Below are 25,509 nucleotides of genomic sequence, written 5' to 3' on the forward strand. Positions count from 1 at the left end.
GTATTCACTGTCACTCCCCTGTCACTGTCACCTCGCTGTCAACCCACTTCGCCTGTCACCCGCGTGTCAAATAATATAAAAACCATTCATCGCAATCATGTAATCTGTGTCGAGCCGGCCACATGTCAGTGAACTCGTCTAATCATTAAGATCACACTCAATAAAGATATTTTTCTAATCAAATCATGACATTTTATTAAAAAATTATGAAAATAATATACTTGTCGCTTCGTAATATATAAATCCCTCGGACAACTTTAGCCGCCACGTTACACGGAACCACCCCGGTCCGTCCCGGGAGCGGTAAATGAAAAGCGTTTTATATACATCAATATATTTTATTTTACATAGGTTGTCTTTAAATCAACTCGACTATTCTGAAGTTCATCAAAATATAAAAAAGACAAAACAAAAAATATGTCATATGAGATCTTTTACTTACTAAGATAAGAAAAAATTTACATATTTTTATTTTAATTATTGTGGAACTAAGAATTTCATACGATTCATAAAAAAGTTTTTTTTAAATAATTCTGCGCGGGGGGCTCCGCCGGCGCGGTGACGAATCATTGATTGCTATAAAAAAATTTTGAACACTTTTTTCCCAATAAAATGGTTGATCCAAAACATTGTTCTATTATACAGTCTACCCACACTTGTGCTCCCCCTGCCTCCCGCGCCTCCGCCTGTGAGCGCCCGTGTCAGCGAAGCCCCTCGCGCTATATATCTGTACTCAATTGACACACTCCTGTTCCTATCATAACCGCACATTGTCAAGTCTTACAATACATAATTCATTTTGTTATCATTATACAAGGCATATTATTCCTCTGCGCCGCGGCGCGCCGTCACAGACGCGCGGTGACTCTGTTATAAATCGTATCATTAAAACCCTTCACGGTCACCGCGGGCTGCGGGCGCCGCCGCGACACGAGTCCTCCCTTTAAGTATAATCGTCATAAGATCACATTTTTAAGGCAAACAACAATCTTTTAAAGCTAAACAGTTGATTGGGACAGTCGGGGGGTAGTCGGAGAGAGATAACGAAGGTATCCCGAGAACGTGGAATGAGGGTTGGACATCGCCGGCTGAGTTACATAGCGTTTCGTATGAATCGACGCCCGACTAAGGAAGGATCGGAACAGTTGGACTTGTCTTCGACAAAGACGCGTCGGAGATACCCGGACGAAACACATCGATCAAGCGGACGAATTAGGGATCTAGCAATATTTACATTTTATTCGGATATAAAGAAAAAAAAACAAAAGTGACGTACATTAAAGAATTAAATTACATACTAATTAATGAGAAACATGTTAAACAGAAAATCATGAACCTTATAGAAAATAAAGTAAAACAATTTATTTCATTTGGAAGCATTCGTGTGACAGCTTTAGCCTTTAAAAAAATTTTAATACCTTTACGATATCCTAAAAATAACGAGGCTGTTTCTAACAACAGAGAGCATAAATATATTTTGTAAAAAGAACAATTTAAAATTGACAAAATCAATAATGAATGTCTAGCTCCGTTCTGTTGTTCAAAATCATCAACCCTTCACGTTTAATGTTAAATTTATAATAAAAATATATATAATAATAATAATTCCGTTGTTTCTATGACGTCCCTAAGCTAACCTACGACACCTTACACTATGTTGTTAATACTAGCACTCCACCCGCCTCCCGCGACACACCGCGCGCCCTCGCTTCCAAAACGGTCCGATAAAAGAGGAGGGATTCGCTTAGTAACGTTTTGTAATAAATATTAAGAAAGAAATCTTTCCTTCGTTCACGAATCACGACAAACACCTGTCCGATATATGTGAATGTTAATATGTAGTTTTCTACATAGAGAATAGTCAAAAATCAAAATAGTCCCAAATTCCTTCAATAACCCTCCATCGTTTCTGATGAAGTCCTCTTCCTGTTTCTGAACAGTCCCTAACGTCATAGAAAATATAACTGCGGACGGCCGTCTCGACCCGAGCCGAGACATCGCCTAACTTACAATATAGACAAATAAAAACACAGATCTGAACAACTCTAAAATAACGATATTTACAAAACCAAATATGTCTCACTGCCGAATTTACAAAATAATTGATTTAATATAATTAGATTGTATAGTAATTTGCACTTTCAACCCGTTTCGTGTAGACTAAGTCGTTACATCTGTCGCTGAAGGATACTCGCGTCCCGTGTCGGCGCGGCGGTGACAGACGAGACCTAATGTTGTCCTTCCAGAAATATTAAATCAAAGTCTGTTTCCTATCAAATTAAACTTCCCTAACCGTAACTTAAGGCATGAAAACACGCGTCACTTTAAAAAAAAAATTTTTTTCGTAATAAAATATATACATACTAGATTGTTCGTAACCGTTTCCTACCGCCAAGTGTCCACACTCGAGCAAGTCATCCGCCCTGCTATAACATTAAACGTAACACGTGTAAGGTAGGTACATTCACTTTCTTTGGATAGCGTTTATTTGGATTCAAACGAGATAAACATATTGTTGATGTCAACTGTTTTGTGATTTTTCTTAATGAGAGACTGCCATATGGGGCTTTTGCCAAAACGTAGGTGTTTCTAAAAATTTCGCCGGTAATTTGTTTCCGAAAACGCAAATTATGAAATTCCAATACCAAATAAGCTAAAACTAAATTCCCATACAACGCGATGATAGCCTACAGAGATGGCAGTTAATGAGATCTATGAAAACCTGCGGCCCCGCGGACCGAACGAATAGTTACGGACCCGACCACCCCGGACAAAAGAAACCATATGGCTCCGTAAGGTATAGACTCGCCCGGCACACCGAGCGCGGCGAGCGAATCTAAACCTTAGTGGCACATGAATAAGATTCATTTCGTATTGAGGTGATCGGTCCTATGGTGGGATCTGCCTCGCCAAACGACAATGTATTCCTCTAATTAAAATTATAAACTAATCGAAACCAGTAAGTTATCGCGCAGCAACAGAATCGGCGAACGAAGCAAGCCATGTGTGAGGAAGCGTTTGTACTGTCTTGACGCTGACTCCTAGCCGTGGAGGGGAGGGGTAACACAAGACACAGGGAAGCACCGCCGACCGAGCTAATGCGCATTCAAATGAGAAACATTCAAATTTAAGACGGCGACATTAAATTATATTCGTATAACAAATTAAATTGAAAAAAAAAACAAAATACACTAAAACTATTTCTTGTATCGACGCATATTTTTTCACATTAATCATTACCATTCGTATTTATCATGTACACACTCCCAAACGTTCCAAGCCTCCTCGATGTCGGCGATCGAAAAAATAAACCCAGAAAACAAAAAAAAACCCTACAGTTAATAAAAAGGACGACGCGAATCTGTCCGACACTGGCCATTAACTATCAACAGTCTAATAAACACCGGAAACACGTCATCGGATACAGTACAGAATTTCGAGAGATTAAATAATCGAAATATTTCAAAAACCTCATCCAAAAAAAAATTATAAAGATGCAAAGAAAACGTCTCCCGGAATTACAGAACACATCGCGTGTGCTCGGTCCGGTCGTGTCCGGGCGCGACCCGCACATATACACACACCACGTGGCTACGTTAACACACACAGAACACTAACTGCTCGGCACTACGCGTCCCCGGCGGCTCCGAGCCGGCCAGCTCTCACACAACACAGCGACACTCACAGGTATGTAGATTCACCTGGAAAAAATTCAAACAACCCATTTAGCGCTGGAACGTTACAGATGCCACGTTCTACAGGCGACCTGGACCGGCGAGCGCGGTCCCTAGAGGACGTATGAAGGCGTTCAACAATAAAAAAATAAAACGTGGCATGTGTGATGCGTTCAGGAGAGCGAAGCGTGAGGCGGGGTGATGGTTACGGTGACGTCACACACACACACACACACGCACACAGACGGCTGTCATCATTAATAATATTAACACGACTGTTTACATGTGTGGGTGCCATGTTAAATGAATATTATATGCACCTGGACACAAGACACATCCCACAAGGACAACGGTATATACAAGATGGACGCGGAGCGGACAGAAAACCACGGTCACAGGCAACATGTATAGAGAAAATATCTTTAAAATTGTAGTTTTCTGTTCGTCCCGTGTGTTGTGGCATGCACATTAATAGAAGCGGAATATAATCTGTTTAACACGTGAGGGTGGGATTAAACAAACAGACCTGAAAAAAGCACAAAAAATTAGAAAAATAGAGCAGGCATCGAATATTAAAAAAAAATAATAATGTGGTGATAAGAACAAGCGGTGCCGGGCAACTAGAAACCAACATAAGAAACGCTCTCACTGCAAGCGGGTGACGGCCTCCGCGGTAGTGTTATAGGTAAATGGAACTACCGCCCTGCGGCGCAGGCGGCACGCACACACACACACACACGCACACACAAACACACACGGGCAAAGGAGAAATGTCTTAGTGTCAAAATGTATTTTTATTTATGGATTGACTGTTACAGAATACACTGTACTCTATTTATGAATGTTCTCTAGTGATGGTCGGTGGTGGGGATGTGGTGGGTGCGTGGTGGGGGCGGTATATAAGCAGCGTTCCTGCTCGGCTGGTTATATTTACGTGTGGTCGAGGTCTCTAGCGGGCGACAGCGGCCGGTAGCGCCCCACGCGCCCGCACGACGACGCTACAACCACATACATACATATACACCTGACACGACCTCTAGTCACTACACAGGAGACACATGGACACACTGTTTATAGTCAACCTGCCGAGGTCGAGGCTACTCTACATGTAACGGGAAATGTATCTCCTGCGCCCATCTCTTTGTTTTAGTTAGTCCGTGACTCTACTATAGATGGTTTGTAATAACTGTATGGAGCAGTTCCTCAGACACACCTCGGAAAGTATAGTCTCTGTATTTGAATATTAATTATTATTGAAAGAATTTTGACTTTAAAGAAGGCGTCGCTTGTTGTCATTAATAAAAAAAATAACAAATGTGATGTCATATGATAACTTTGTAATAAATAGATTGTCGCTCGCGACATTTCTCTGTTAAGACGTATTTCAAATGTTACGTATTAGGGTCGTCACAATGTTTTTTTATATAACATAATTATAGTGATTAAAAATTTATAATCACGTTACATTACTGGATGATAACGTACATGTTTTGTAATGATACTAATTTTATTACCAAACGGGACATATGTGACAACCCTTACACTGAACGTTGTTTATGGGGCTGTGCCAACCCTTTTCGTTATTAGCGCTAACCCAGGTTTGGATTTCACATTTAATTTGGAATAGTTTACAGTAAAACCATGAACGTGTGTCAAAATACGCCAGACTTCTTACAGTAATAAAACGAACATATCTGACCCATAGTCGAGACCTACCTGAAGAGGCGGCACTTACCCTATCACTACACAAACTGATTTGGTATATTAACAGAACAAACGAAACTAACACCTGCTACCGACTATCGATGGAATTAAGGTTTGCTCCGAGAAGCGGTCGCTCGGGCCGTGACCGAGGTCACCCGGGGCTCACGTGACCACAACCATCACAATAACTGGACAGGAACGCCCACGCTGTGTTAATCGATAACTATTCTGTATCCTATGGTTCTGTCAGTCGTCCCTATTCTTCTTTTTCCTGCTCTCGCCGAACTTGCCGCTGAACTCTCTCCACGAGGCCCTCATGTCCCCCAGCGACAGACGCGGCTTGGTGAGAGGGTCCTTGCACTTCTTATTCCTATCGTATTGTTTGGCGTCGTCCCCGCGGTACTCCATAGTGTCGGCGTCCTCCCCCGCCGGGTACTCGTCCCCGGGACACACGTCGTACCGCGCCATCGGTACGTTGAAGTTATTTCTGTCGTCGTAGTAGCCACTGTGAGTGTACTCCGGCAATTTCTCTAAGCGATAGTCTGCTAGTTTGTGTCCGCCGAACATGACCGGCTCGGTGTCGGTGTACAGGAGGTCCTCGTCACCGTTGGTGTTCGTCTCGGGAGGGTGGGTAGTGTGTGTCGGGGGCGGGCGGTCCACCCTCGTACAGTCTCGAGGGAAGTGTTCGGGATATTCGGGCACGTTTGACAGATAGCGGTAGGGAGGGGAGTGCTGCGGGTCGGGCCCGGGACGTAACCGGGGAGGGAGGTCGGAGGGAGCGAACGGATCGCTCCGGGGATAGAACGGGTTCGACCCCGGTAGAGCGTCGCATTCCCGCTGGCGATGGTACTGGTGACTGGTGTGAAGCTGCCTGTCGGAGTCGGCCGCGTCGGATATCCCGCGGTCTATCTCGGGATCTATCTCGGGATCTGTCTGGAGATATTTGTCCGTAGTGTAGTCTGTCTCACCGGAGTCCCACTCCTGCTCGTGTTCCGTGTCCGGGTCCGAGGAGGAGCTGGCCGGAGAGGACCCGCGGGGAACGCTGAACGTCGACGACTCGGGCAGCTTGTGAACTATCAGCTCCACCTGGAGAATCAATGAAGCGATCAATGATAGAATCACTATCCCAGGGTTTGCTGACACTTCGTTCAAAATAAAGGCGATTTACGGAATGTAGGATTTTTGAATTTGTTATCCGTCACACGAGTTCTGTGAGCCGCACCTCCGGCCTGGATCCCGAGTGGACCCCGGCATACACTCCAACAGCGCGAGGTCCTACCAGTAGTCCTACGGTCCCCTGTCTACGTGACGTCGTAATGCCGAGTGCTCACCTTAAAGTCGGCGCTGTACATTTTGTGTTGCTTGTCTTTGTGCGCGTCGTCCAGCTGCCACTTGTCCAGCGTCAACTTGAATGTTTCTTGATTTTGACCTGAAACAGAAATTGCATCTTCATAATTTCGCCGTCGACGGGAACGAGTAGGCCCTATGGTTTTTTACTCCATTTAGCTATTATAAATATTAAAGTGTCAGTTTCCGGTGACAGTCTATCGTCACACATGTCACATACATTTAAATGTTTTTTTTATTATCAATGAAACTATAGTATTTGTTAGTAGTCTGTGTGACTGACTGTCGATGGGCGCGGGCACGTTGGCGGCTCCGACGCCGGCGGTGACGAAGTACGTGTTGAACCAGAAGTGGAACAGCCTCTCCTTCCTCATCTTCATCTTGGGCTTGCAGTACACGTCCACCCGCACGTCCCCGGCCAGCGGAGCGCACGCCGTCGCCACCACCCGCGCCACCGACTCGTGGCGGCGCACCTCGTGGCTGCCCAGCGACGTCTGGCCAAACGATATCGGTCCTTATTATTAACGGGGTACAGATATAAACTACATCAGACAGAAGCTCCTCTCTCTACATAATCGAATTTGCAACGAACCTACTAGGAAGCACGTTCCAAGAATGGGCTGGTGTTAGTTCTGGACAGGCCCGAGTCTTTTAGCAGGTTGTAGAGAGATTTGGCTGTTATACCTCTCATATTATGATTGGTGAGCGTGTGTATGTGTGTGTATGCCGTTACGTGATAGTGACCTTGTGGAAGGGGTCAGCCTGCGTGACCGTCAGCTGCAGGGTACACTGCGAGCCGTTGAAGGCCGGCGGAGGGTACATGAGGATCTCCCGGACGTGCACCCTGGTGGCGCGGTACGAGAGCCCTCCTCGGACCAGCGCCGCGTAGTATTCCACGTAGCGTCGCTGGGACGGGATCGTAACACCTGGACACATACATACATCATATATGTACAGTGATTTTAATTTAACTATTGTTTCCATATAGACTTGACAAGTAAACTATCAGCACAGATGGAATACAACCTCTGATCATAGCGACGAGTTAATGGGAAATACCTATCTAAATGTTAGTTTCAAGTGTCCTTTTCCTGGTTACATGAATATTAAGTCTAATTATTACCGCGTACGATGAGTCATACCAAACGATCCTCGCGCCCAGCATCTCACCCGCCTCTAAGCTACCTGTACTGCTACAAAGCTCTACCACAACGCGTATGTTAACGTTCGCTACCTTTCTCGTCGTGTGTGCGTTTGTTGCCATAGTATTTAAGAGCCTCATCCGCCGTGGTCTTCTGTCCGCTGTACAGCAGGTAGCAGCACACCATTGTACCTGAAAGTATTTAACATGTCATTGACACCGGCGTTGCTTATCTCCTGAACCAACACGGGGGGGCACTAGTTGGGTTTTATATATTAATATAAAATGATTGTTTTTTATATTTAATATTACTAGTGTTAAAAAAATTACAAACAAAAATAATTTATCACCTATGAATAATAATAATCCATTTCCGAGTGTAAAAAAATAAATAAAAATATCCTACAATTTTTATTACTTATAATGTAAGTAATTGAATCTCTTCGGTATTCTAAGTTAGGTACTTATATCGTGATATATATTGTCACATATAAAAAAATATAAAATAAATGTTTCAAAGACCCAAATAAAAAACGGTAGCAAAAAAATACCCTAAAATAACCCTCTTCATCGGAACGTACCTCGATGTTAGGACTTTACCGCAATTTTTTTATACAAATTTTTTGGGGTGACCGCAAAAAAAAAAAAGAAAAAAAGGGATCCCAAGCAAATTTACGACGCCCCGCGAAAACCGACGCCAGCGATACGACCAATTACAGGTCGTAAAGAAATCTCGTAATTACACAACCCGAAAAATACAGCCGGCCGGGTCGCGTTGTGTTCGCATCACAATAGGAACAATTTAAGTCATAAGCTACGTATGTAATCTGCTGGCTGCTGCCTTTGTCCGGGCTCCCCCGCAGACTGCCACACGGAATGTGGAAACCCACTCCGCCGCGGCCCATATATATTATAGGAATTCATGTAAATCGCACGCCGCGTGACCTTTGAATGCGCCCGCTTGTATTATATGTTAATATATTGCTATTATATAAATTACTCCTCGTTTCGTCGTGTTTTTTATCAACGCCATTAAAATAGACTTAACCAACTCGTATGTATGTCCTATAGATTCATGCTTGTTAAGTAATTACCCCCCACCACCCCCCACCAATATTCCGAGTTACACTGGTGCTGAACGCTATGCTTAAAACAACATATTGTCTTGTGTGTTAATGAAATTTTTAATAATTTCGATCACTATTCACAACAGTAAATCACACGGAGTGATTAGTAAGTTTTAATTTATTTCGAAATTTAATGTTGTTTTAGGGAAAAAATACGAAAAAAATATTAGTATTGCCGATTAATTATCTACTATATACTTTTTTTAGGAATTCAAATCTACGAGGGGAAACTCGAGGACAGAAACGAGTGAGTGTATGTATGTATATACATATATATATATATATATATATATATATATGTGTGTGTGTATGTGTGTGTGTGTGTGTGTAGTAGACCAGATAAAAGCTCACCGGTTCTTCCTTTGCCAGCCTTGCAGTGCACGGCGGCCACGTTCCGAGGGTCCTTGCTGAGCCAGTTGTGAACGTCCTCACAGAACGGCTGGATCTGACCGATCTTCGGCGGCTCGTGGTCCTTGAACGCGAACACTTGCACCTGGAAATGCGTACACCAGATCTTTTTTATAAGGTCACGCCTGGTTTTGATGCTCACATTACTGTATTAAGTGGCTTGAGTTATTATATTTCTGTGACGGAATAACTGTACCATCATCTATGGAAACCATGTCTGTTGCAAGGAACACCTTTACTATTATGTCTCCACTTCTTTTGTCGTCGTTAGGCTAAATAATTCATAGAAAATCCGATAGTCTATCATGATTCATGAGATACACCCTAGTGACAAACAGACAGATCGACGGAGTCGTTACTAAGCTAATGTTTGACTCTTTGAATACTGAACCCTAACAAAGTATTTACATTCCATCGGAGAGATTTATTTATGTCGACTTCACTTCAAGTAATTTCTAGATAAAAAAAAATGTCTCACGTTACAAGTGATGTTAGTACCATTGATTAAAAGTTTTTTAATTTACATTGAAACAATAGCAGTTTATTGTAGCCACCGATGTAATATATTTTATGATTGAAATAAAATCAATTTAACGAATGACAGACAAACAGACAGGCATCATGTCTCCCGTCTCCTGGCGAGTTATTTGACAATCACAAATATACCGGTAGCCAAATACGAGGTGGGGTGCAGTGACCTCTGCTATATACGTGGGCGTCTCCATTAAACCTCAACAAATAATAAATAGTTATAGGTCTGGTTATGGCTTGTGGCTAGTTGCTAGTGGCGTCCCACAGTCGTGGGTATTGTAAATATTTTAAACAAATTTCGTGCTCAACTCAATTTCTAATTGCTTGTAAATAAAACCGGAACGATTCATAATAATTTCCATGGCTCGGTCAATTGATGACGAAATTTACAGGCGACGACACGATCACGATCGCCATACGACAGCTTCACGACATACGACACACAAGGAAAATTTTACATATAATACTCCGCTATTCTCCTTTCTATAACACCGTATAACATCTATATAATATAAGTTCTAATTATTTATTAAAAAATGTCGGTAACATCACAATGGTTACTTATACATTGTGGTCGGCATCAATTGCTCTCGCCGCCTCTGTACGGCTTCAGAGATTGATCGAGCTAAGCTTTTCAGTGTGCAACATGATTACAATAATACTATCTTATATATACTTTAAAATTATATAAACAAAATCACTTAATACACCCGTGTGTCATATTACTTGCTATGTATAAATGTACCGTTACAAACATTATTTTATTTCTATTAAATGTTATCTGTATTAACACGTATGTATTAACAAAAATATCTGAATGTTTTTTTAAGGGAGTGAGTCGTGTTTTAACGTAGGGAATTAGTTTTCACCATACGCGTGGAAACATGAAGCGTCCATACAAACAAAGCTAAAGCCAGTGTTCTCGATAATGCTATGGTTCAATTATCTGTCTGTTCATTTGTCCCGGATAGTGTACATCTTGAAGACGTGTGCTGCAGACCTTATATTCATTTAGATTATTCAAGCATTCTCGTTACTACTTTTGATATATTAATTTTAACATATGTTTGAAAATAATTAAATCGGTCTGGTAGTATTTAAAAAAAAAAAAATTTCTACAACTGCATGAAGTTAATTAATTATAACAAGAAATTATATCAAATAAAATATTAATGTAATATTTATTATATATAAGTATACGTGTTCTATACGAATCAATACCGAGCGCTCGACATATCGAGAATACATTCCAAGCATACATTGTTCAATGTTCAGTGTTCAATGACACTACAGAGTAAGATATCGAATAGTCCGTATAACAATATATCAAACGTATATAAGTGATATAAACCGTACTTATAAGACATCTTAACCATAAAATTACAACAAAATTTAAATATATTTTAATAACCGCACATATATCAGGAATTATCCAAACCCTGGAATCTCCTCATCATACGTTTTTCCAGGACGTGAGCCTGAAACTCTGCTCCACATTTAATACACATCATTGTTTATATTTATCGTTGAAGTTTTGCGTTGAGACGTGGAGCGAATCATTTAATTCAATAGATCTTTTACTATACTATATATTTGTACTAGAAAATCATTGAATTTCAATTACTATTTACAATACATATATATGTGCGCTTAATATGAATCTGCGTCGTTACACTCGTTACGGAGCGTTTCCAGTTTATAATTTTTTAACCTACGTTGATACAGCAATGTGTTATGGTTTACGAATGAGAGACGTGCTCCGTAGCGTGCTCCGTGCGGAGTGACCGCTGGCCGTGCGCGCCTGCGGTGGACACAGTTAGCGGTAATCGCAGTCACATAAAACACCGCGGGTCTGATAACAGTGCGGTCGACTTCATCTCGGCCGTTTAACAGAATACTATCGGGGTTCCTTTACACGTCACAAAGTAAACCTGTATATATATTACATTATATATAACTTCATCATTGTATTCATATGTAACTAAATCGCTATCAACGAATATAATTTTCGCGTGATAAGCCAGTCCAATCCCGAGTCCCGCTGTATGATGCTATCATGGCATCCTTATCAGCGAAGGGCGGCCAGCAGCCAGGGCGAACCGTGACCGAGTACAGTCATCAGTGGCTCCTTGTTTTTCCCATCAGCGACGTTCAGTCCAAGCACGCGTCCGTAACATGATACAAAAATAAAACCAGCGAAAATAATCGATCTAACCGGAACAATAACAAACGAATAAAAATAGCATTGATTGAACTCACAGTAATATATAATAAATATGCAACAGCGATGCTATAGAGTATAGGTATTAGTATTATAGTAATATTTTATCTACGTTTCAGGAACATTTTTCACGCTTAGAAAATAAAAAATACCCTTAGAATATCACAACGAATTGTAATCACTGATCATGCGAAAGTAGCGACCTCTAGCCTCTTAAAATAACACGAGCCACCAAAGACATCTCAAACAGGCACACAGACATAATGTAACACTTAATTTGATAGATACATTGTATACATTTAAATTAAACAATTAACAGACAGACAAGGAAAACCTGTTTTATTATATATTGGCATAATAAACACATAATGCTCGGAGGCGACACGACACGAGGATACAATTTTTTAACTTATTCTAGTAATCAATAACAAAGCTAGTGGGACGTTTAATACCACTTATATATAGATATGTATGTTTATATAGACAACACTGTATAACGGACGTCTGCGAGTCCGTCTGACTCGTTAGCAAAGACACGGCTGGGACGGATTTGATGAAACTTTTCTTCACAATAACATTTATATGAGCATTGCAATAACCATATTTAATACAGACCCTACGTATGAGGCAGGCGGGGACCGTTTATATCTGTAATGTTTTGAACAGGACATTGTAAGCTGTTTCAAACATTTAAATCTCTTTCAAATTTTTCCAGGCGGTAGTGAGTGGTGACTGATAATCTCACTCGTTACATCGATGTTATGTAATCTAATTCAGATCTGACGACTTTTCCCTCACGTTTCGAAAATTATACGCGGAACAAAATGTTTTTTTTTTGCCAAAATATTAATTTCATACAATATTTGATAATGATATATATAGTTGTTTATATATTTCTATCTTTATAATATCTTAGTTTTCTTATGCAAGGTTCAGAATCATCAGAAAATCATCTAAACATCCAACTTACATAATTTTGTTTATAAACAAGGAACGTACTCAATAAATACCCATGCATATATTATATATATAAGGACTCCAAATACACATATGGATAAGTCGCGTATATAAAAGTTACTTATACATATGTGTGTATAAATCAGCTTACATCTAACCAGTCTACATGTTTCTAGCGTGCGCAAGAAAAAAAAAAAAAAAACAACCTTCTATTAAATAAAAGTCAATAACAATCACGTGTGTAGTTGGAACGCATTTAATTTAAAACCGTTACAATAACAACATTGTCGCATGGCGTTATAAGACGTAGAATGAGAAAAAATATAATAATATACATATATTATACAGTAATCAGAGATGACGCAACATAAAATACTATTACATTCATATAGACCGTAATAAAATATAAATCGATCTACGATGAGGCTGTGTGGATATCGGTACTGATTAAAACACAGTTACGATTAAAACTCGCTAACTGCCCGACACAGATAATCCAAACTTATTATATCAAATATCGATATATATACAAAGCGTGTAAAGTTAATAGTTTAATACGTCCAAGGATTCCATCCTTTAACCGGCAGACCTCGTGTGATGCCCCTGAACGAGGCCGGCGGTCCACAGACGACAGACCAACACATTACTAACTTAATTAAACATAAACATTATTATCGTTTTCATATAATAATGTTCACCCGCGACTTTGCTCGGCAGTTAACACGAAAGCCAATCGTTATAAAAAATTTACAATGGCCATAAAGAATAAAAACAATGTGTTAATTATTATTACTATATATATATTTTATATTATCTACACAGAATTTACTTGGACATTCATAAACAATCACACATTTGAATAACTACTAAAACGTATACCTTAGTACGATCTTACATAATTAAATTATACACGGACAGTTACAAGGTATTTTATTACATTGAGATACACTACGTATAGCCGATGACTTATATGTCGAAGTTACGACTGATACGCTAACTAGAAGATTAAAGAAAATAATTTAAAAAAAAAATTCAATCTTTATATACCAAAAAATAACTTGCTTTTTAAATTTTTGTACTAGATGCATACAGAATTACAAACATACCAAGACATTGTTGTTTACAATTTGTCTATCTGTCTGTTTGTATGGACTAATCTGTGAAATCGCTGGACGGACTGACGAGATATTCACTGGCAGACAGCCCACCCATGTAATGAGGTGTAACGTTGGCTACTTTCTCGCTAATATTTTTCTATTACTTAATACGAAAAACCAACAAAAAAATATATTCCGAACTGACGGAGTCACAGCAGGGATGGTGTAAATTTAATTCGAAATATCATATCGTAACGGAAACGATTTTAACGAAGAGAACTAAACGAATCGTGTAATAATAACACTTTTAACGTAGTTATTTGCGTGGTTCGCACTGTTAGAACAGCTACAAGCCAGTCACTCAGTCACTCACCCTCTTGTTGAACTTGGTGTAGTCGTACTCTCTCTCGGCGCACAGGTTGTATATCATGTAGTGGTCCTTGTGCTTCTGTTCCAGGAAGCGGTACACTTCATCTATGTGGTTCCTGTACACACCCTCCAGCTTCTCGGCGGGGAAGCCCATAGCTATTAACCTGTCCGTTATATCTGATGCTGCGGCTCAGGAAATTTATGAACACATATATAATACATAAACAGATATATAATAAAAAGGTTCTGTTGCGTCAGTATATTTGTTTGTGAGAAAAAAAAAAGGAATTCTATAGTGCTGGAAAAATAATTTCTTTCAAGTCCCACATTAAAATTGTACATCTAATTGACCTTATATGAAGGTTAATCTCCTTGAACCGTTTTCTGGTCTAGCCATCAAATACTCTGACAATTATCGCTTGGCGTCATCACAAAGACATCAAATACTCTTTACACGTAATACATGAAACAACGAAATGAACTAGTCTCAAGTCAATCTCGTTTCCGTCAATAATTAAACAGTGCAAATACTATTTTCACATATATACACAACTAAAGCGAATCCAACAAAAAAAAACTTCATTATTACCTTAGCATATTAAGGTAAGCCATACTTTATTTAATTACATTAATTTTATTATATATTTCTTGGGAGAAAATATCTAAAAACCAATATATATTTTTTGTACAATTACCGTAATTTGATTTTAATAATAAACACACACAATGATGGGAGAAATCTTAATACCTCTTGTAACAAAAAAATTTAAATCATTTTAAATCTTCATGTATCTAAATGAATTTTAATATTTTAAATCTCAAATGTAATATGCAGTAATATTATTTATAGCTATAGTAACATATTAGTGTTGTGTAAAATAATAATATATGCCTTATATATCAGTAAAATACTATATTAATATATAAGTGACTAAACTATGAATAAATTATTTCTTAATAATGTATATAACATTAAAATCTAATTTGTTTATTGATGAGGACTTAGATTTTTATAAACCACAAAGGTATTATTTATAAAATCTAAAGACACACACACACGCATATGTGTATGTGTGTGTGTGTGAGATCAATGAATATGACATGATTTATATATGATAAAAAATTATTCAAAACTTTTAATATATTTGAGATAATAACTTGAATAAATTTAATTTAATTAGAAACGGATATATTTATTAATGGTTTTATACAAAAAATGATATCAAAATGATTTTTATATTTACAGTTATTCTATGTGAGAAACAGAATCGTTTAATAAATATAAAGTATTCAACTATGGATACAATATATATGTCTGTCTTTGCATTACACTGTGAAGAATAATTTATATATATATATTTATATATATTTGTATTTTGAAATGTAACTTTATTTGGAGTTGTTTCTATGTGTATGATCACATACACAGGAAGTAACATCAGACGGCGCGTGTGACGTCACGGTCGGTGGGAGGATGAATTGTTTTATTAAGCTGGAAGGGGATGTTGTTTATGCCATTAAGTCTACAGACTAAAATGTAACATTTAATTCAGTTAATTTGTTATGAAATTATAAAACAATACTGACGTTACGACTTATTAATTGCTTGTCAATTTTTTTTTTATTCAGTGCGTAAGGAGCCATGGCATTTGGTGATTTCATCTCAGTAAACATTATAAATTCTTAAACAAAGTAAAATTGTCAATGTATTTCTCTTAACATATGTTTATTTCTCTCCTACTAACTTTACCATATGACTTCATTATACCTGCCAGCCTTTTGTTTAGTATATATGAATGTTTGTTAAACTTTTACTCAAAAATTGCTTAACAGATTTCGATGATACTTTATATATAATGTAGATTAGAAGTCAGATTACTACACGAGCTGTACCGTTTCAATAACCGAATGAGGTTTGGTCATCACAATTATTTTTTTAAATTCTTTTCTTAGACTTTAGACTTCTTAACATAAGTCGCGGTGAAAATGGACATTTATAAAATAAAAATGCTAATAGATGCATACAAAAAAAATATAACGAATATCGCGAGAGAGTCCTCGCGTGTATATCTAATTAAATTGACAAAAAAATAATAATTTAAAATCAACTAACATAAAGGAAAGCATAGAATTACATTGAACTAGTCACAGATCACCCGAGACGTGTGTCCGCGGCTGATTTGAATAATTTTTATTAGAGATATTCAATTTCACAACAGACGATGTTAGCATAGAAATTGTTATATATTACGTAAGGCCTCCACTCTACGGAATGCGACGTACGTACGAAATACGATGGAACAAAAAGACTACGCATCCAAAAATTTTACTAACATATGTGGAAAACGTATAAAGAAGCATATCAAGTGGAATACGAGATAAAAAAAATATCCATTACCGCTTTTTTTTTAGATCGTCAGTTACAACTTACGAGATTAACATCGGAACAATATTATACAGTATATCCAGTCAAATACAGTTCGTATCACCTGATCTAGGCAGTGCCGTCCCTGCTCGGTGTAGTGTTAAGTCATTTGAATAACAATCATATGTTTCGCAACAAGCACTTCTCCAATGTGGCGCGATTACAATTAAGCAGTTTGGAGCACTAAGTTGGGATTTGTAACCGCAGAACGACGGTGGGAACGGTTTCGGAGATCCAATAAACTTATATTATTAGTTTCCAGCACATAACTGTGAATTTGAATGCTACACAGTAAATCAAGGAATTGTTTTGCGTGAAGTGACTTAAGGCAGGCGATAAATGTCAATGATGATTTTTTTATACATCAGAAATTATTTAAGAATACATTATTTCACTGCTGTCCGAGCACAGCTACAGAATCCACGCGGGAACAGTCGCGGGCGGAGTCTTGTATAATATATTTGCATATAAAGAAACTACTGAATTCAACTGTTAATTAAAATAATATATTGCTTCGCCTTCGATATTAAAATTTCGGTATTTTTCCACTCTCCGAGTAGAATAGTGAAGACCACGGACGCACATACCCTTATATACTACTTGTTTATCTTTAACAAAATATTTAAAAAAACTAAAAAAACATATAGTTGTCGAACAAGCGATACTTTCACCTATATTACCACAAAAACAAAGAAATTATTTTATCAAATCTCAAAGATGCTGTTAAGCGTTAACCCACATATGATATCTCAACGATAAAAGAATTACGTCCCGATACAAAACCTACATTTAAATAAAAAAAAAAATAAAACTTCAATGCTTTTAACAAATAAAGAAAATGGTGAATATTGCGCAGACAGAAATTATAAATCGCAGAATACGATCAAAGAAAAGATCGCTGACGAATATCTTGAATAAATCACTTTCATATATAATGATGTTGTTTTGTAAGTCAATAAACGATACGTCGCTTACAAAATATAGCGACCAACAACACGACCTACATACGAGCTACATTATAATGAAATCATTTTCATATTTAAAATATACTATAGATTTAAATGAGACTAATATTTGTCGGATAAATTACGCTTGCTTTATTTTTGTAAAAAAAAAACTACGTACTCCCGACGTTTCGGTTACTTTTGAGCAACCGTGATCACGGGCAGACGAGATGTGAATGTCCGTGATCACGATTGCTGAGAGTAACCGAAACGTCGGGAGTATGTAGTTTTTTACAAAAATAAAGCAAGCGTAGTATACCCGAAAAATATTAGTTTCATTCAAATGAACAAAACTCGCTAAAGTCTTGGATCTCATTATATACTGTAGATGTTAGGTGTATAAAACTTAAATCATTTTACAATACGTATTTGACTTTCCTGACAGAAATATTTAATAAATAAAAATCATTAAACGTATGAAGTGAATCTATTAAGACTCCGACTGTAAATAGTATGTATAGTACGGACTGTTTACAACTTTTTAGCTGAGGAGGTCCACATTAGCTGAGAACACCCTGCATGTATGTTATTTATTTTTATTTTGAACAAATGCATTATTAATACATTTATATAAATATCATTATTGTGGAATTATGTTGTTAGCACCAGATATCAGTCTGATAATTGTGGAATGAAGTAAATCTTTATTATTATTACGCTCACAACAAACATACGTTACATAGCCAGACTGTACAAAGAGCGTTTTTAATTTCCCATTCATAAATCATCCCACATTATAGTATTGAAGTAGATAATTAGATGAGAGACGGGAAACGGTTCGTTTCTAGTGCAATGTAAACTTCAGCTAAAACTGAAATTCTCATATAAAAATGCAGTTTTACCGTATACAAGATAATATTACTTCATTGTTGTAAGTGTTAAATAAATCCCCTCCCTGGTCCAGTGTAGACCTGTTTTCATTACGAGCTTCATATTATTTAATCCTGTTTTGGAATTCTCTGTCATATTTTATTTATACTGTGTTGTACAAAAATAAACAATAAAATGCATTATCGTCTCGTGACATATAAACAACGGCCTTACGAAAATTGATAAAAATAATAATATCATAACGTCACCGAAAATATCTTGAATATCGATATACAGCCAATATAATAAAAATAAAAATGATTTATGTGCATAATACATATGTATATTTATAGAAGTCAAACATTTTAATCAAAAATTTGCTTTAGATAATAGAAACTCTATCAAATTCAGACACATCTATGGTTCACAAGAAAACCGCTTTACGCTGAGAACATTACCTCGTTTGTCGGAGTCGGTTAATAGTGCGATAAGTTTGTAATGAATAGAGTATGGAAATGAGTGTGGATGCTCGTTACGCAACAGCACGAAAGCTACCGAATAAACATTATGGAATTTTACAATAGAGTAAGTAAGTTTTCATTTCTAAGCATATTGTTTGATTTATGCAACGTACAAGACTAGCCTTATACCGAGGTGATATTATATATGTACAACTGGCAAAACGACAACCGAATATGGAGCTTAAGGTTCAAGTAACAGGGGCGAGTAATGTTGAACAGCGTGTGTTGCTAGGCGGCTTCAATTTCACTATTGAACGGCGACCTTGAGATCGTTAAGTGTAGCTTTTATTACCGAGAGCGATGCCCGTACAGCCGCGCAACTTAGAGCAGAAAACATCTGTCAAATGTACAACGGCTATTGTGACATCTATATTAAATAACGTTAAGCTATATTTTCGCATGCATGCATATGGCACGGGTATCGGCAGATCGGCAGTTTTTTTTAAATCTATTTCTGTCTTTCGTAAATTTGATTCTCAGTTCCAAAATGTTGTAATCTGTTTTCCTGTTAAAAAAAAAAAAGAAATGCCTAACAGAACTAGATTATATGAGATCAAATATGAGGAGCATGTTAAATATATATTGAATTTTCTCATAGTAATTGTATCAGCGACCCTGGCTTCGGGCGTGACCGAAGCTTTAAGCAGTTTAAAGTACGTTACCCGATGAAATGCGTACCTAGTATTAACAAATAATATTATGTAACTTTGAGTTTAATCGAAAAAAAATAAATTTAACCTAACACGGAGTCAGATAAGGCAACCTACCGTCAGTACACTAATGGTCTATATGTTTGAAATATAAACAAAAGACAAAACATGTAAACTGTTAATTCGTTTGTTTGTTATAGTTATTTCAGACTTAACGTACACATATTTAATGTTACTATCCTTTCACTGAACCATCCCTATCCCTATCCAACCACTACGTATTATATCAACGATTTAATATTTTTATAAAGATATTTGCATTAAAACATCATTTAAAATACAAGTACATATTTTGAAGAACTGTTGTAGTATTCGCGTAGTCTTCTACCTAGCCGTTTAGTTTGACTTTCAAGTGTATAATAATTAATTACTAATATACATGTTGTGTATAATTTAATGTACGAATTAAAATTTTCTAGAATATTGTATCCAGTTTCTCCTAGCAGCTATTAATGGACCCTAATGAGCATGTTAGCATTTTTAGCCATAAAGTAAAGCAGGGCAAAAGCTTTCTCTTCTAAAAACAGGATTTAGGTACAAACACCCGGCATAATTTATACAGCATTTTAGATAAAACTTACTTTAGTCTCGTTTCTAAACTATATGAATATTAAAAAAAAAATAAACACGCAATTCGGTCGGATCAAGCTATATTACAATGTGTCCGTTTTAAAGAGACGGTAATTTAAAACTATGGTCGTAAATGTTGACAATAACTAAGTTGAGGTAAGGTGAGGCCTGAGGCTGGCGACGTGCAGTCTAGCGATGTATATTGTATAGTATGATTGACTTCACCAACTAATAAGAATACGTTCACGCCTCACTGCAATTCTACTGTTGCTATGCCGACGCTAGACCAAAGTGACAAAGGATTTTTTATAATGGCAACATTACATATAAATAACGAACCGTTATAGACGTTCCAATAAAGAGGTTGTATGAGTACATACGTACGTATATATAAATAGATTTGTTAATATTTTTTGGTGACAATAACGTTTAGATGTTAAGAGTTTTGGGCATTTTTTTTTAATAATTACAATTTCCCAGAGTATATGTAAATGAATTATAGAATTAGAATTACCTATATATGTAATTAAAACCATAAAGATGAAGTATATAAATACAACATAGAGCGATGAAAAATATGAAATAATCTACGCTATTACGAAATAAAATATAATTTGGTTAATGAACTGTGATTGTAATTCGTATGAAGACTATAACTTGAAAAGTAAGACAGTCGTTTAATATTTAATTAACGCCCGAGTCCATATCTGTATCGATTGAGGCCAATGTTAAACAATACGTTAGCAAATGTCTGAACGCTGAGACCCTTCGGACAATTACCACTTTATAGTGTTAACGTGGGTAATAAACAGCTGATTATAATTTTAATATATCTCATTACTGTATTACGTATGCAATTTAATACATAAGGGGGACCGAACACTTATCATATGACGTTTTTGAAATACGAAAATTAAGAACACTTAGTATTCGAACATCTTTAAGGATAAATAAATCTTACAAAGTTTTGTTTTCCGTAAACGAAACGAATTTACAGAATCCTAAAAAAAAATTAATATTTCAGATAATTTTAATGTACGACAACAGTTCGCAAATATAATATGAAATTGTCCACACGGAAAAAGTGAAAACAAAGAACATTTTAGAAGAGAACCTTATGTTACGAGACACGCATTACACTGAAAGCAAAACAAATCAATCTTCAACACACAGACATCACATATAATGTTGTATTTTATAACAATGGTGACATTCAGATCTCTAATATGTAGTGACCGACGAGTGCTTAGTAAGGTCTTGACAAATGACTTGACTAGACAATTCTAACCAGTTATATTATAATAATATGCTATCAGTAATTCCACTATCAACATATTTCACTTGGTCTCATGTATACAAAATCATCTAGAGATGATGGACTCAGAATAAATTAAAAATTCATCTTAATAACAGAACACTCCTTATTTATTATAAGGATCAGTAAAATGCCAATCACATTGATAAGGATAATTTGACATAAATTGTTAATTTAGCAATAACTTGATTGGTCGGGATGAATGACCTGAACTGATAGCGGCCAGTGCATTTGTTGCCCCATATCTAACCAGAACCACACAGACATCATTACACCACTGATTTGTATACAACAATAATTAAATTATTTGTTTATATACTACTGATATTCAACAGTCTGTAAGTAGTGATCCTTTGACAGATATAAAGACCTCAAACAACTACATTAAATATGCATGGACTCTAAGGATTATGATTGATTAGAAATCAAGGCAGAGGACGGAGCTACTGAGGTATATAGCGTAAGACAAGTCTTGTGATAATTAATTTAACATTTTTACAATCTTAGAACTTAAAACATGTTATTTTAATAATGTTTCTGTATATGGAATTACTTACATACAATTTGTATATAAGAAATGCTTCCAGATACAATACTATATGAATAAATTGAAGCTCTTATTTTAGACCTTCATAAGGATATATTTTTTTTTGTTATTACACTATACATAGATTACTTTTGAAACCTTCAATAAGGAACTGGTCAGTAACTTGAATTGAATTTATAGTTCAATGATGGCAATGAGAGTAGAATGATTTGAACATATCAGGAACATTTAATTCCCCCTTTATAGAAAGCATAAATACATGAACAAGATAAAAAAAGATTAATTTTTTACTATGGACCGATTACTGTAAGTGCTCTAGTTATAAGTGTATAAAATGTGTTTGGCATGTTAAGTAAAGAGTGTTAAATTCAAATTAATATGTAAAATTTTCTTTTAAGGTACTATTATATGTTATAAAAATAGTTTTAATACAATTCATTTGACTATTACATATTGGAATCTTATTGTGACGATGGACATTTAAGCATCAGTTGAAACATTGAACCTGGACTAAATATAACCAATTAAAAATAAAATATAATTTGGGTTTTAATGTAGCGGCCAGTGACACAGCAGAATCGCTGCCAACACAACATCTCCATATATTTCCCACAATGGTTTCTTGTTAGTGACAAGCAGGGATTCATGTACAGAACCGAATTAAACTTCTATTCCTTAATAAATTTAATTTTTGAGAGGAAAGACAGTTACATACAATTCCTAATAAAGAAAACTACAACTAACCATATATTAAAATCTACATATATTTTGCTGAACAAATTCATTTTGTTTTTGGTATATATTTCAATGCAAAATCATATCAATCTAATCAGGAGACATATTATGTGCTCATTTTTATACAGCTATAAATATTGAGAACGGTTTATGGCTGTGCCTGGATTGTTATCTAAAATTTATAATAATCTATAACTCAGGGAAAATTCAAATCTATCAATGGACTAACAAGATCCTGAGGTTTATTTCTTCTAATGAAAATGTGTATTTAACAAATTTATTATTCTCTACTTAGTTATAAATATAACTATATAAACTGTGTAAGATAGTCAATTAATGTGACATTTGTGTAACAAGTAACTAAATTTTAGCTTTCATGAAGTGTAGCACAGAAATACATTACAGGATAAAATAGGATTGGTTATAATTAAAATGTGTTATAATTTGTTTAAAATAAAATTGTATGTGACTGTTGCATTCAGTATTAAAGTTGGTAGGAAACGGTTGTGACCTTTTTTAAAATCAAATTTATATCAAATATGCTTAAGTTAATTTCATGTAATTATTCTTAAGAATGATGAAACAGAGAAAGTGAGATTTTCTAAATCAAAACTCTTGCTAATTCCACCTCCCAATATTGATGGCTATCAAAGCCTGCCTGGGGTGCACACAGGCCACTCATCTCTGCCTATTTAGGTTTCTACATCAGATAACATCTAATTATACACACTTGTAGATATAGGTTATGTGTTGCTATGCAAGATATCAAGCTACATGTAGCTAGCCTCACATGTAAACTGTTGACTTTTTGAGAGGTACAGTCTACTTCACAGATAATAACTTTAATTTCTTGAACAATGTACTCAAATTATATCTCAGATAGATTTAGTTCTATGTTTACCTCTAAATATAAAAGCAGAGTTTTCTCTAACCTATGACGTGAGGAAAATTTAAAATGCTAAACTTTAAATATACTAACGCAACTTACATGTTCTTTCGATGTGATTAAGATATTTTTTTAAACACCATGAACCATGGGTTTCCAAAATGCTAGAATAGGGAACGCTACTTTTCAGAGCTGCAGCAGTTAGCTCCACAACTAAATAAACCATTTCACAAATCACTCACAAAAGGATACATGCTAAGTCTAAATTAAAGCCGTCCTTCACGTATCGTTTTCGGCGTTTGCTCACGATGCCCTTGATAGGGTTGGTCATTTTGATATTGGAGATAGAGTTTGCCATGGCTTGCAGGTCGACACGCCGCGGAAGCAACTCTGCCACCGCGCCCTTAGCGGGCCCGCCCGCGATGGGCACCCAGTGCTTCTCGGGTGCCTTTCGCTCGCGGCGCCGGCAACTCACGCAAACACCCATAAAACCTCCGGCGCTCGCATGGGGCCGGCGGAGCGCGAGCGGACGCCGCGGCCGCCCGATCACCTCGCGCCCGCCATGCCTCTCCGCCCTGCCTGCTCAGCCGAAGCTGCCGTACACTCTCCGTACTCTCTGCACTCTCCACACACTCCACACTCCGAGGCCACCCGACCGGACCAGTCACACATATAGCATACTCCACGCCCGCCACTGATGCACGCACTGTCGCTACGTGAGCGAAGCCACAATTTATCTCGCACGAATGGCGTCCATCCTGCGTTCGCACTAGATCCTAGAGGCTAGAACACGACCGACGAGAAACAGTTGCACAAGAAAGAAAGATGGTTATGAATTGATGGCCGAGAGTGTAAACTCCGTCTTACTCACACTTAAAATGCACAGCCCCGACGGACAGAGATAAAACACAACCTTAATTTCTAGTAGTGGCTAGCTAGCTCTCTTTGTTTTTGTAATACCAATTTTATACGTAAGATGTCGCGACGATCGCAGAATTTAGCGCCTCTTTTTAAATTTGTAATAAAAAAATAGAAACCATTTGTAAATGGTGAAACAAAAATAATAAATGTGTTCTTATTTATTATATTTGTGTAATACCACTCAAAATTCATTGATAAACTTAATCTTTTCATTTAATTTTTAAATAAAAAGATATATTTAATATGGTAAGTTGGATAATCGTAAGAATAGATGGCGTTACTTTCAATTACTGAATGCTGTTATGGATGCGATCAAAATAGATATTGTTAAATATAAAACATTGCGACTTGACTTTATCAAATGACAAAAATATTTTAAAATATTGTTATTAATATTATTATTATTTGGGTTTCCTTTTATATTTCTACGGAGGACTTATTAATTTAATTCTGATAACAAATTTACAATGTTTCTTATGTCGTAATGTT

General features: G+C 36.8%; 1 protein-coding gene across 3 annotated transcripts; it reads right to left on the bottom strand.

Moving 5' to 3' along the window:
* Window positions 1-317: 317 nt before the first annotated feature.
* LOC116771209 (phosphatidylinositol 3,4,5-trisphosphate 3-phosphatase and dual-specificity protein phosphatase PTEN) lies at window positions 318-25,067 on the bottom strand. 3 transcript variants are annotated; one of them, XM_032662996.2, is made up of 10 exons: window positions 24,352-25,065; window positions 14,581-14,753; window positions 9,345-9,486; window positions 7,960-8,058; window positions 7,470-7,651; window positions 7,009-7,219; window positions 6,710-6,807; window positions 6,347-6,464; window positions 4,609-4,672; window positions 318-3,701 (listed from the first exon to the last, which is right to left on the bottom strand). In XM_032662996.2, the coding sequence occupies exons 1-10, from the start codon at window positions 24,584-24,586 to the stop codon at window positions 3,698-3,700; spliced, it is 1,326 nt and encodes a 441-aa protein (XP_032518887.2). In that variant the 5' UTR covers window positions 24,587-25,065; the 3' UTR covers window positions 318-3,697. The 3 variants fall into 3 exon arrangements, 2 of the variants coding, with proteins under 2 accessions (XP_032518887.2, XP_032518886.2); XR_009752984.1 differs by having other exon boundaries at window positions 4,609-6,464; window positions 24,352-25,067; XM_032662995.2 differs by having other exon boundaries at window positions 318-6,464; window positions 24,352-25,067.
* Between the last annotated feature and the right edge of the window lie 442 nt (window positions 25,068-25,509).

The sequence above is a fragment of the Danaus plexippus genome, chromosome 17 (assembly GCF_018135715.1).
Source record: "Danaus plexippus chromosome 17, MEX_DaPlex, whole genome shotgun sequence".
Classification (NCBI taxonomy): Eukaryota; Metazoa; Arthropoda; class Insecta; order Lepidoptera; family Nymphalidae; genus Danaus; species Danaus plexippus.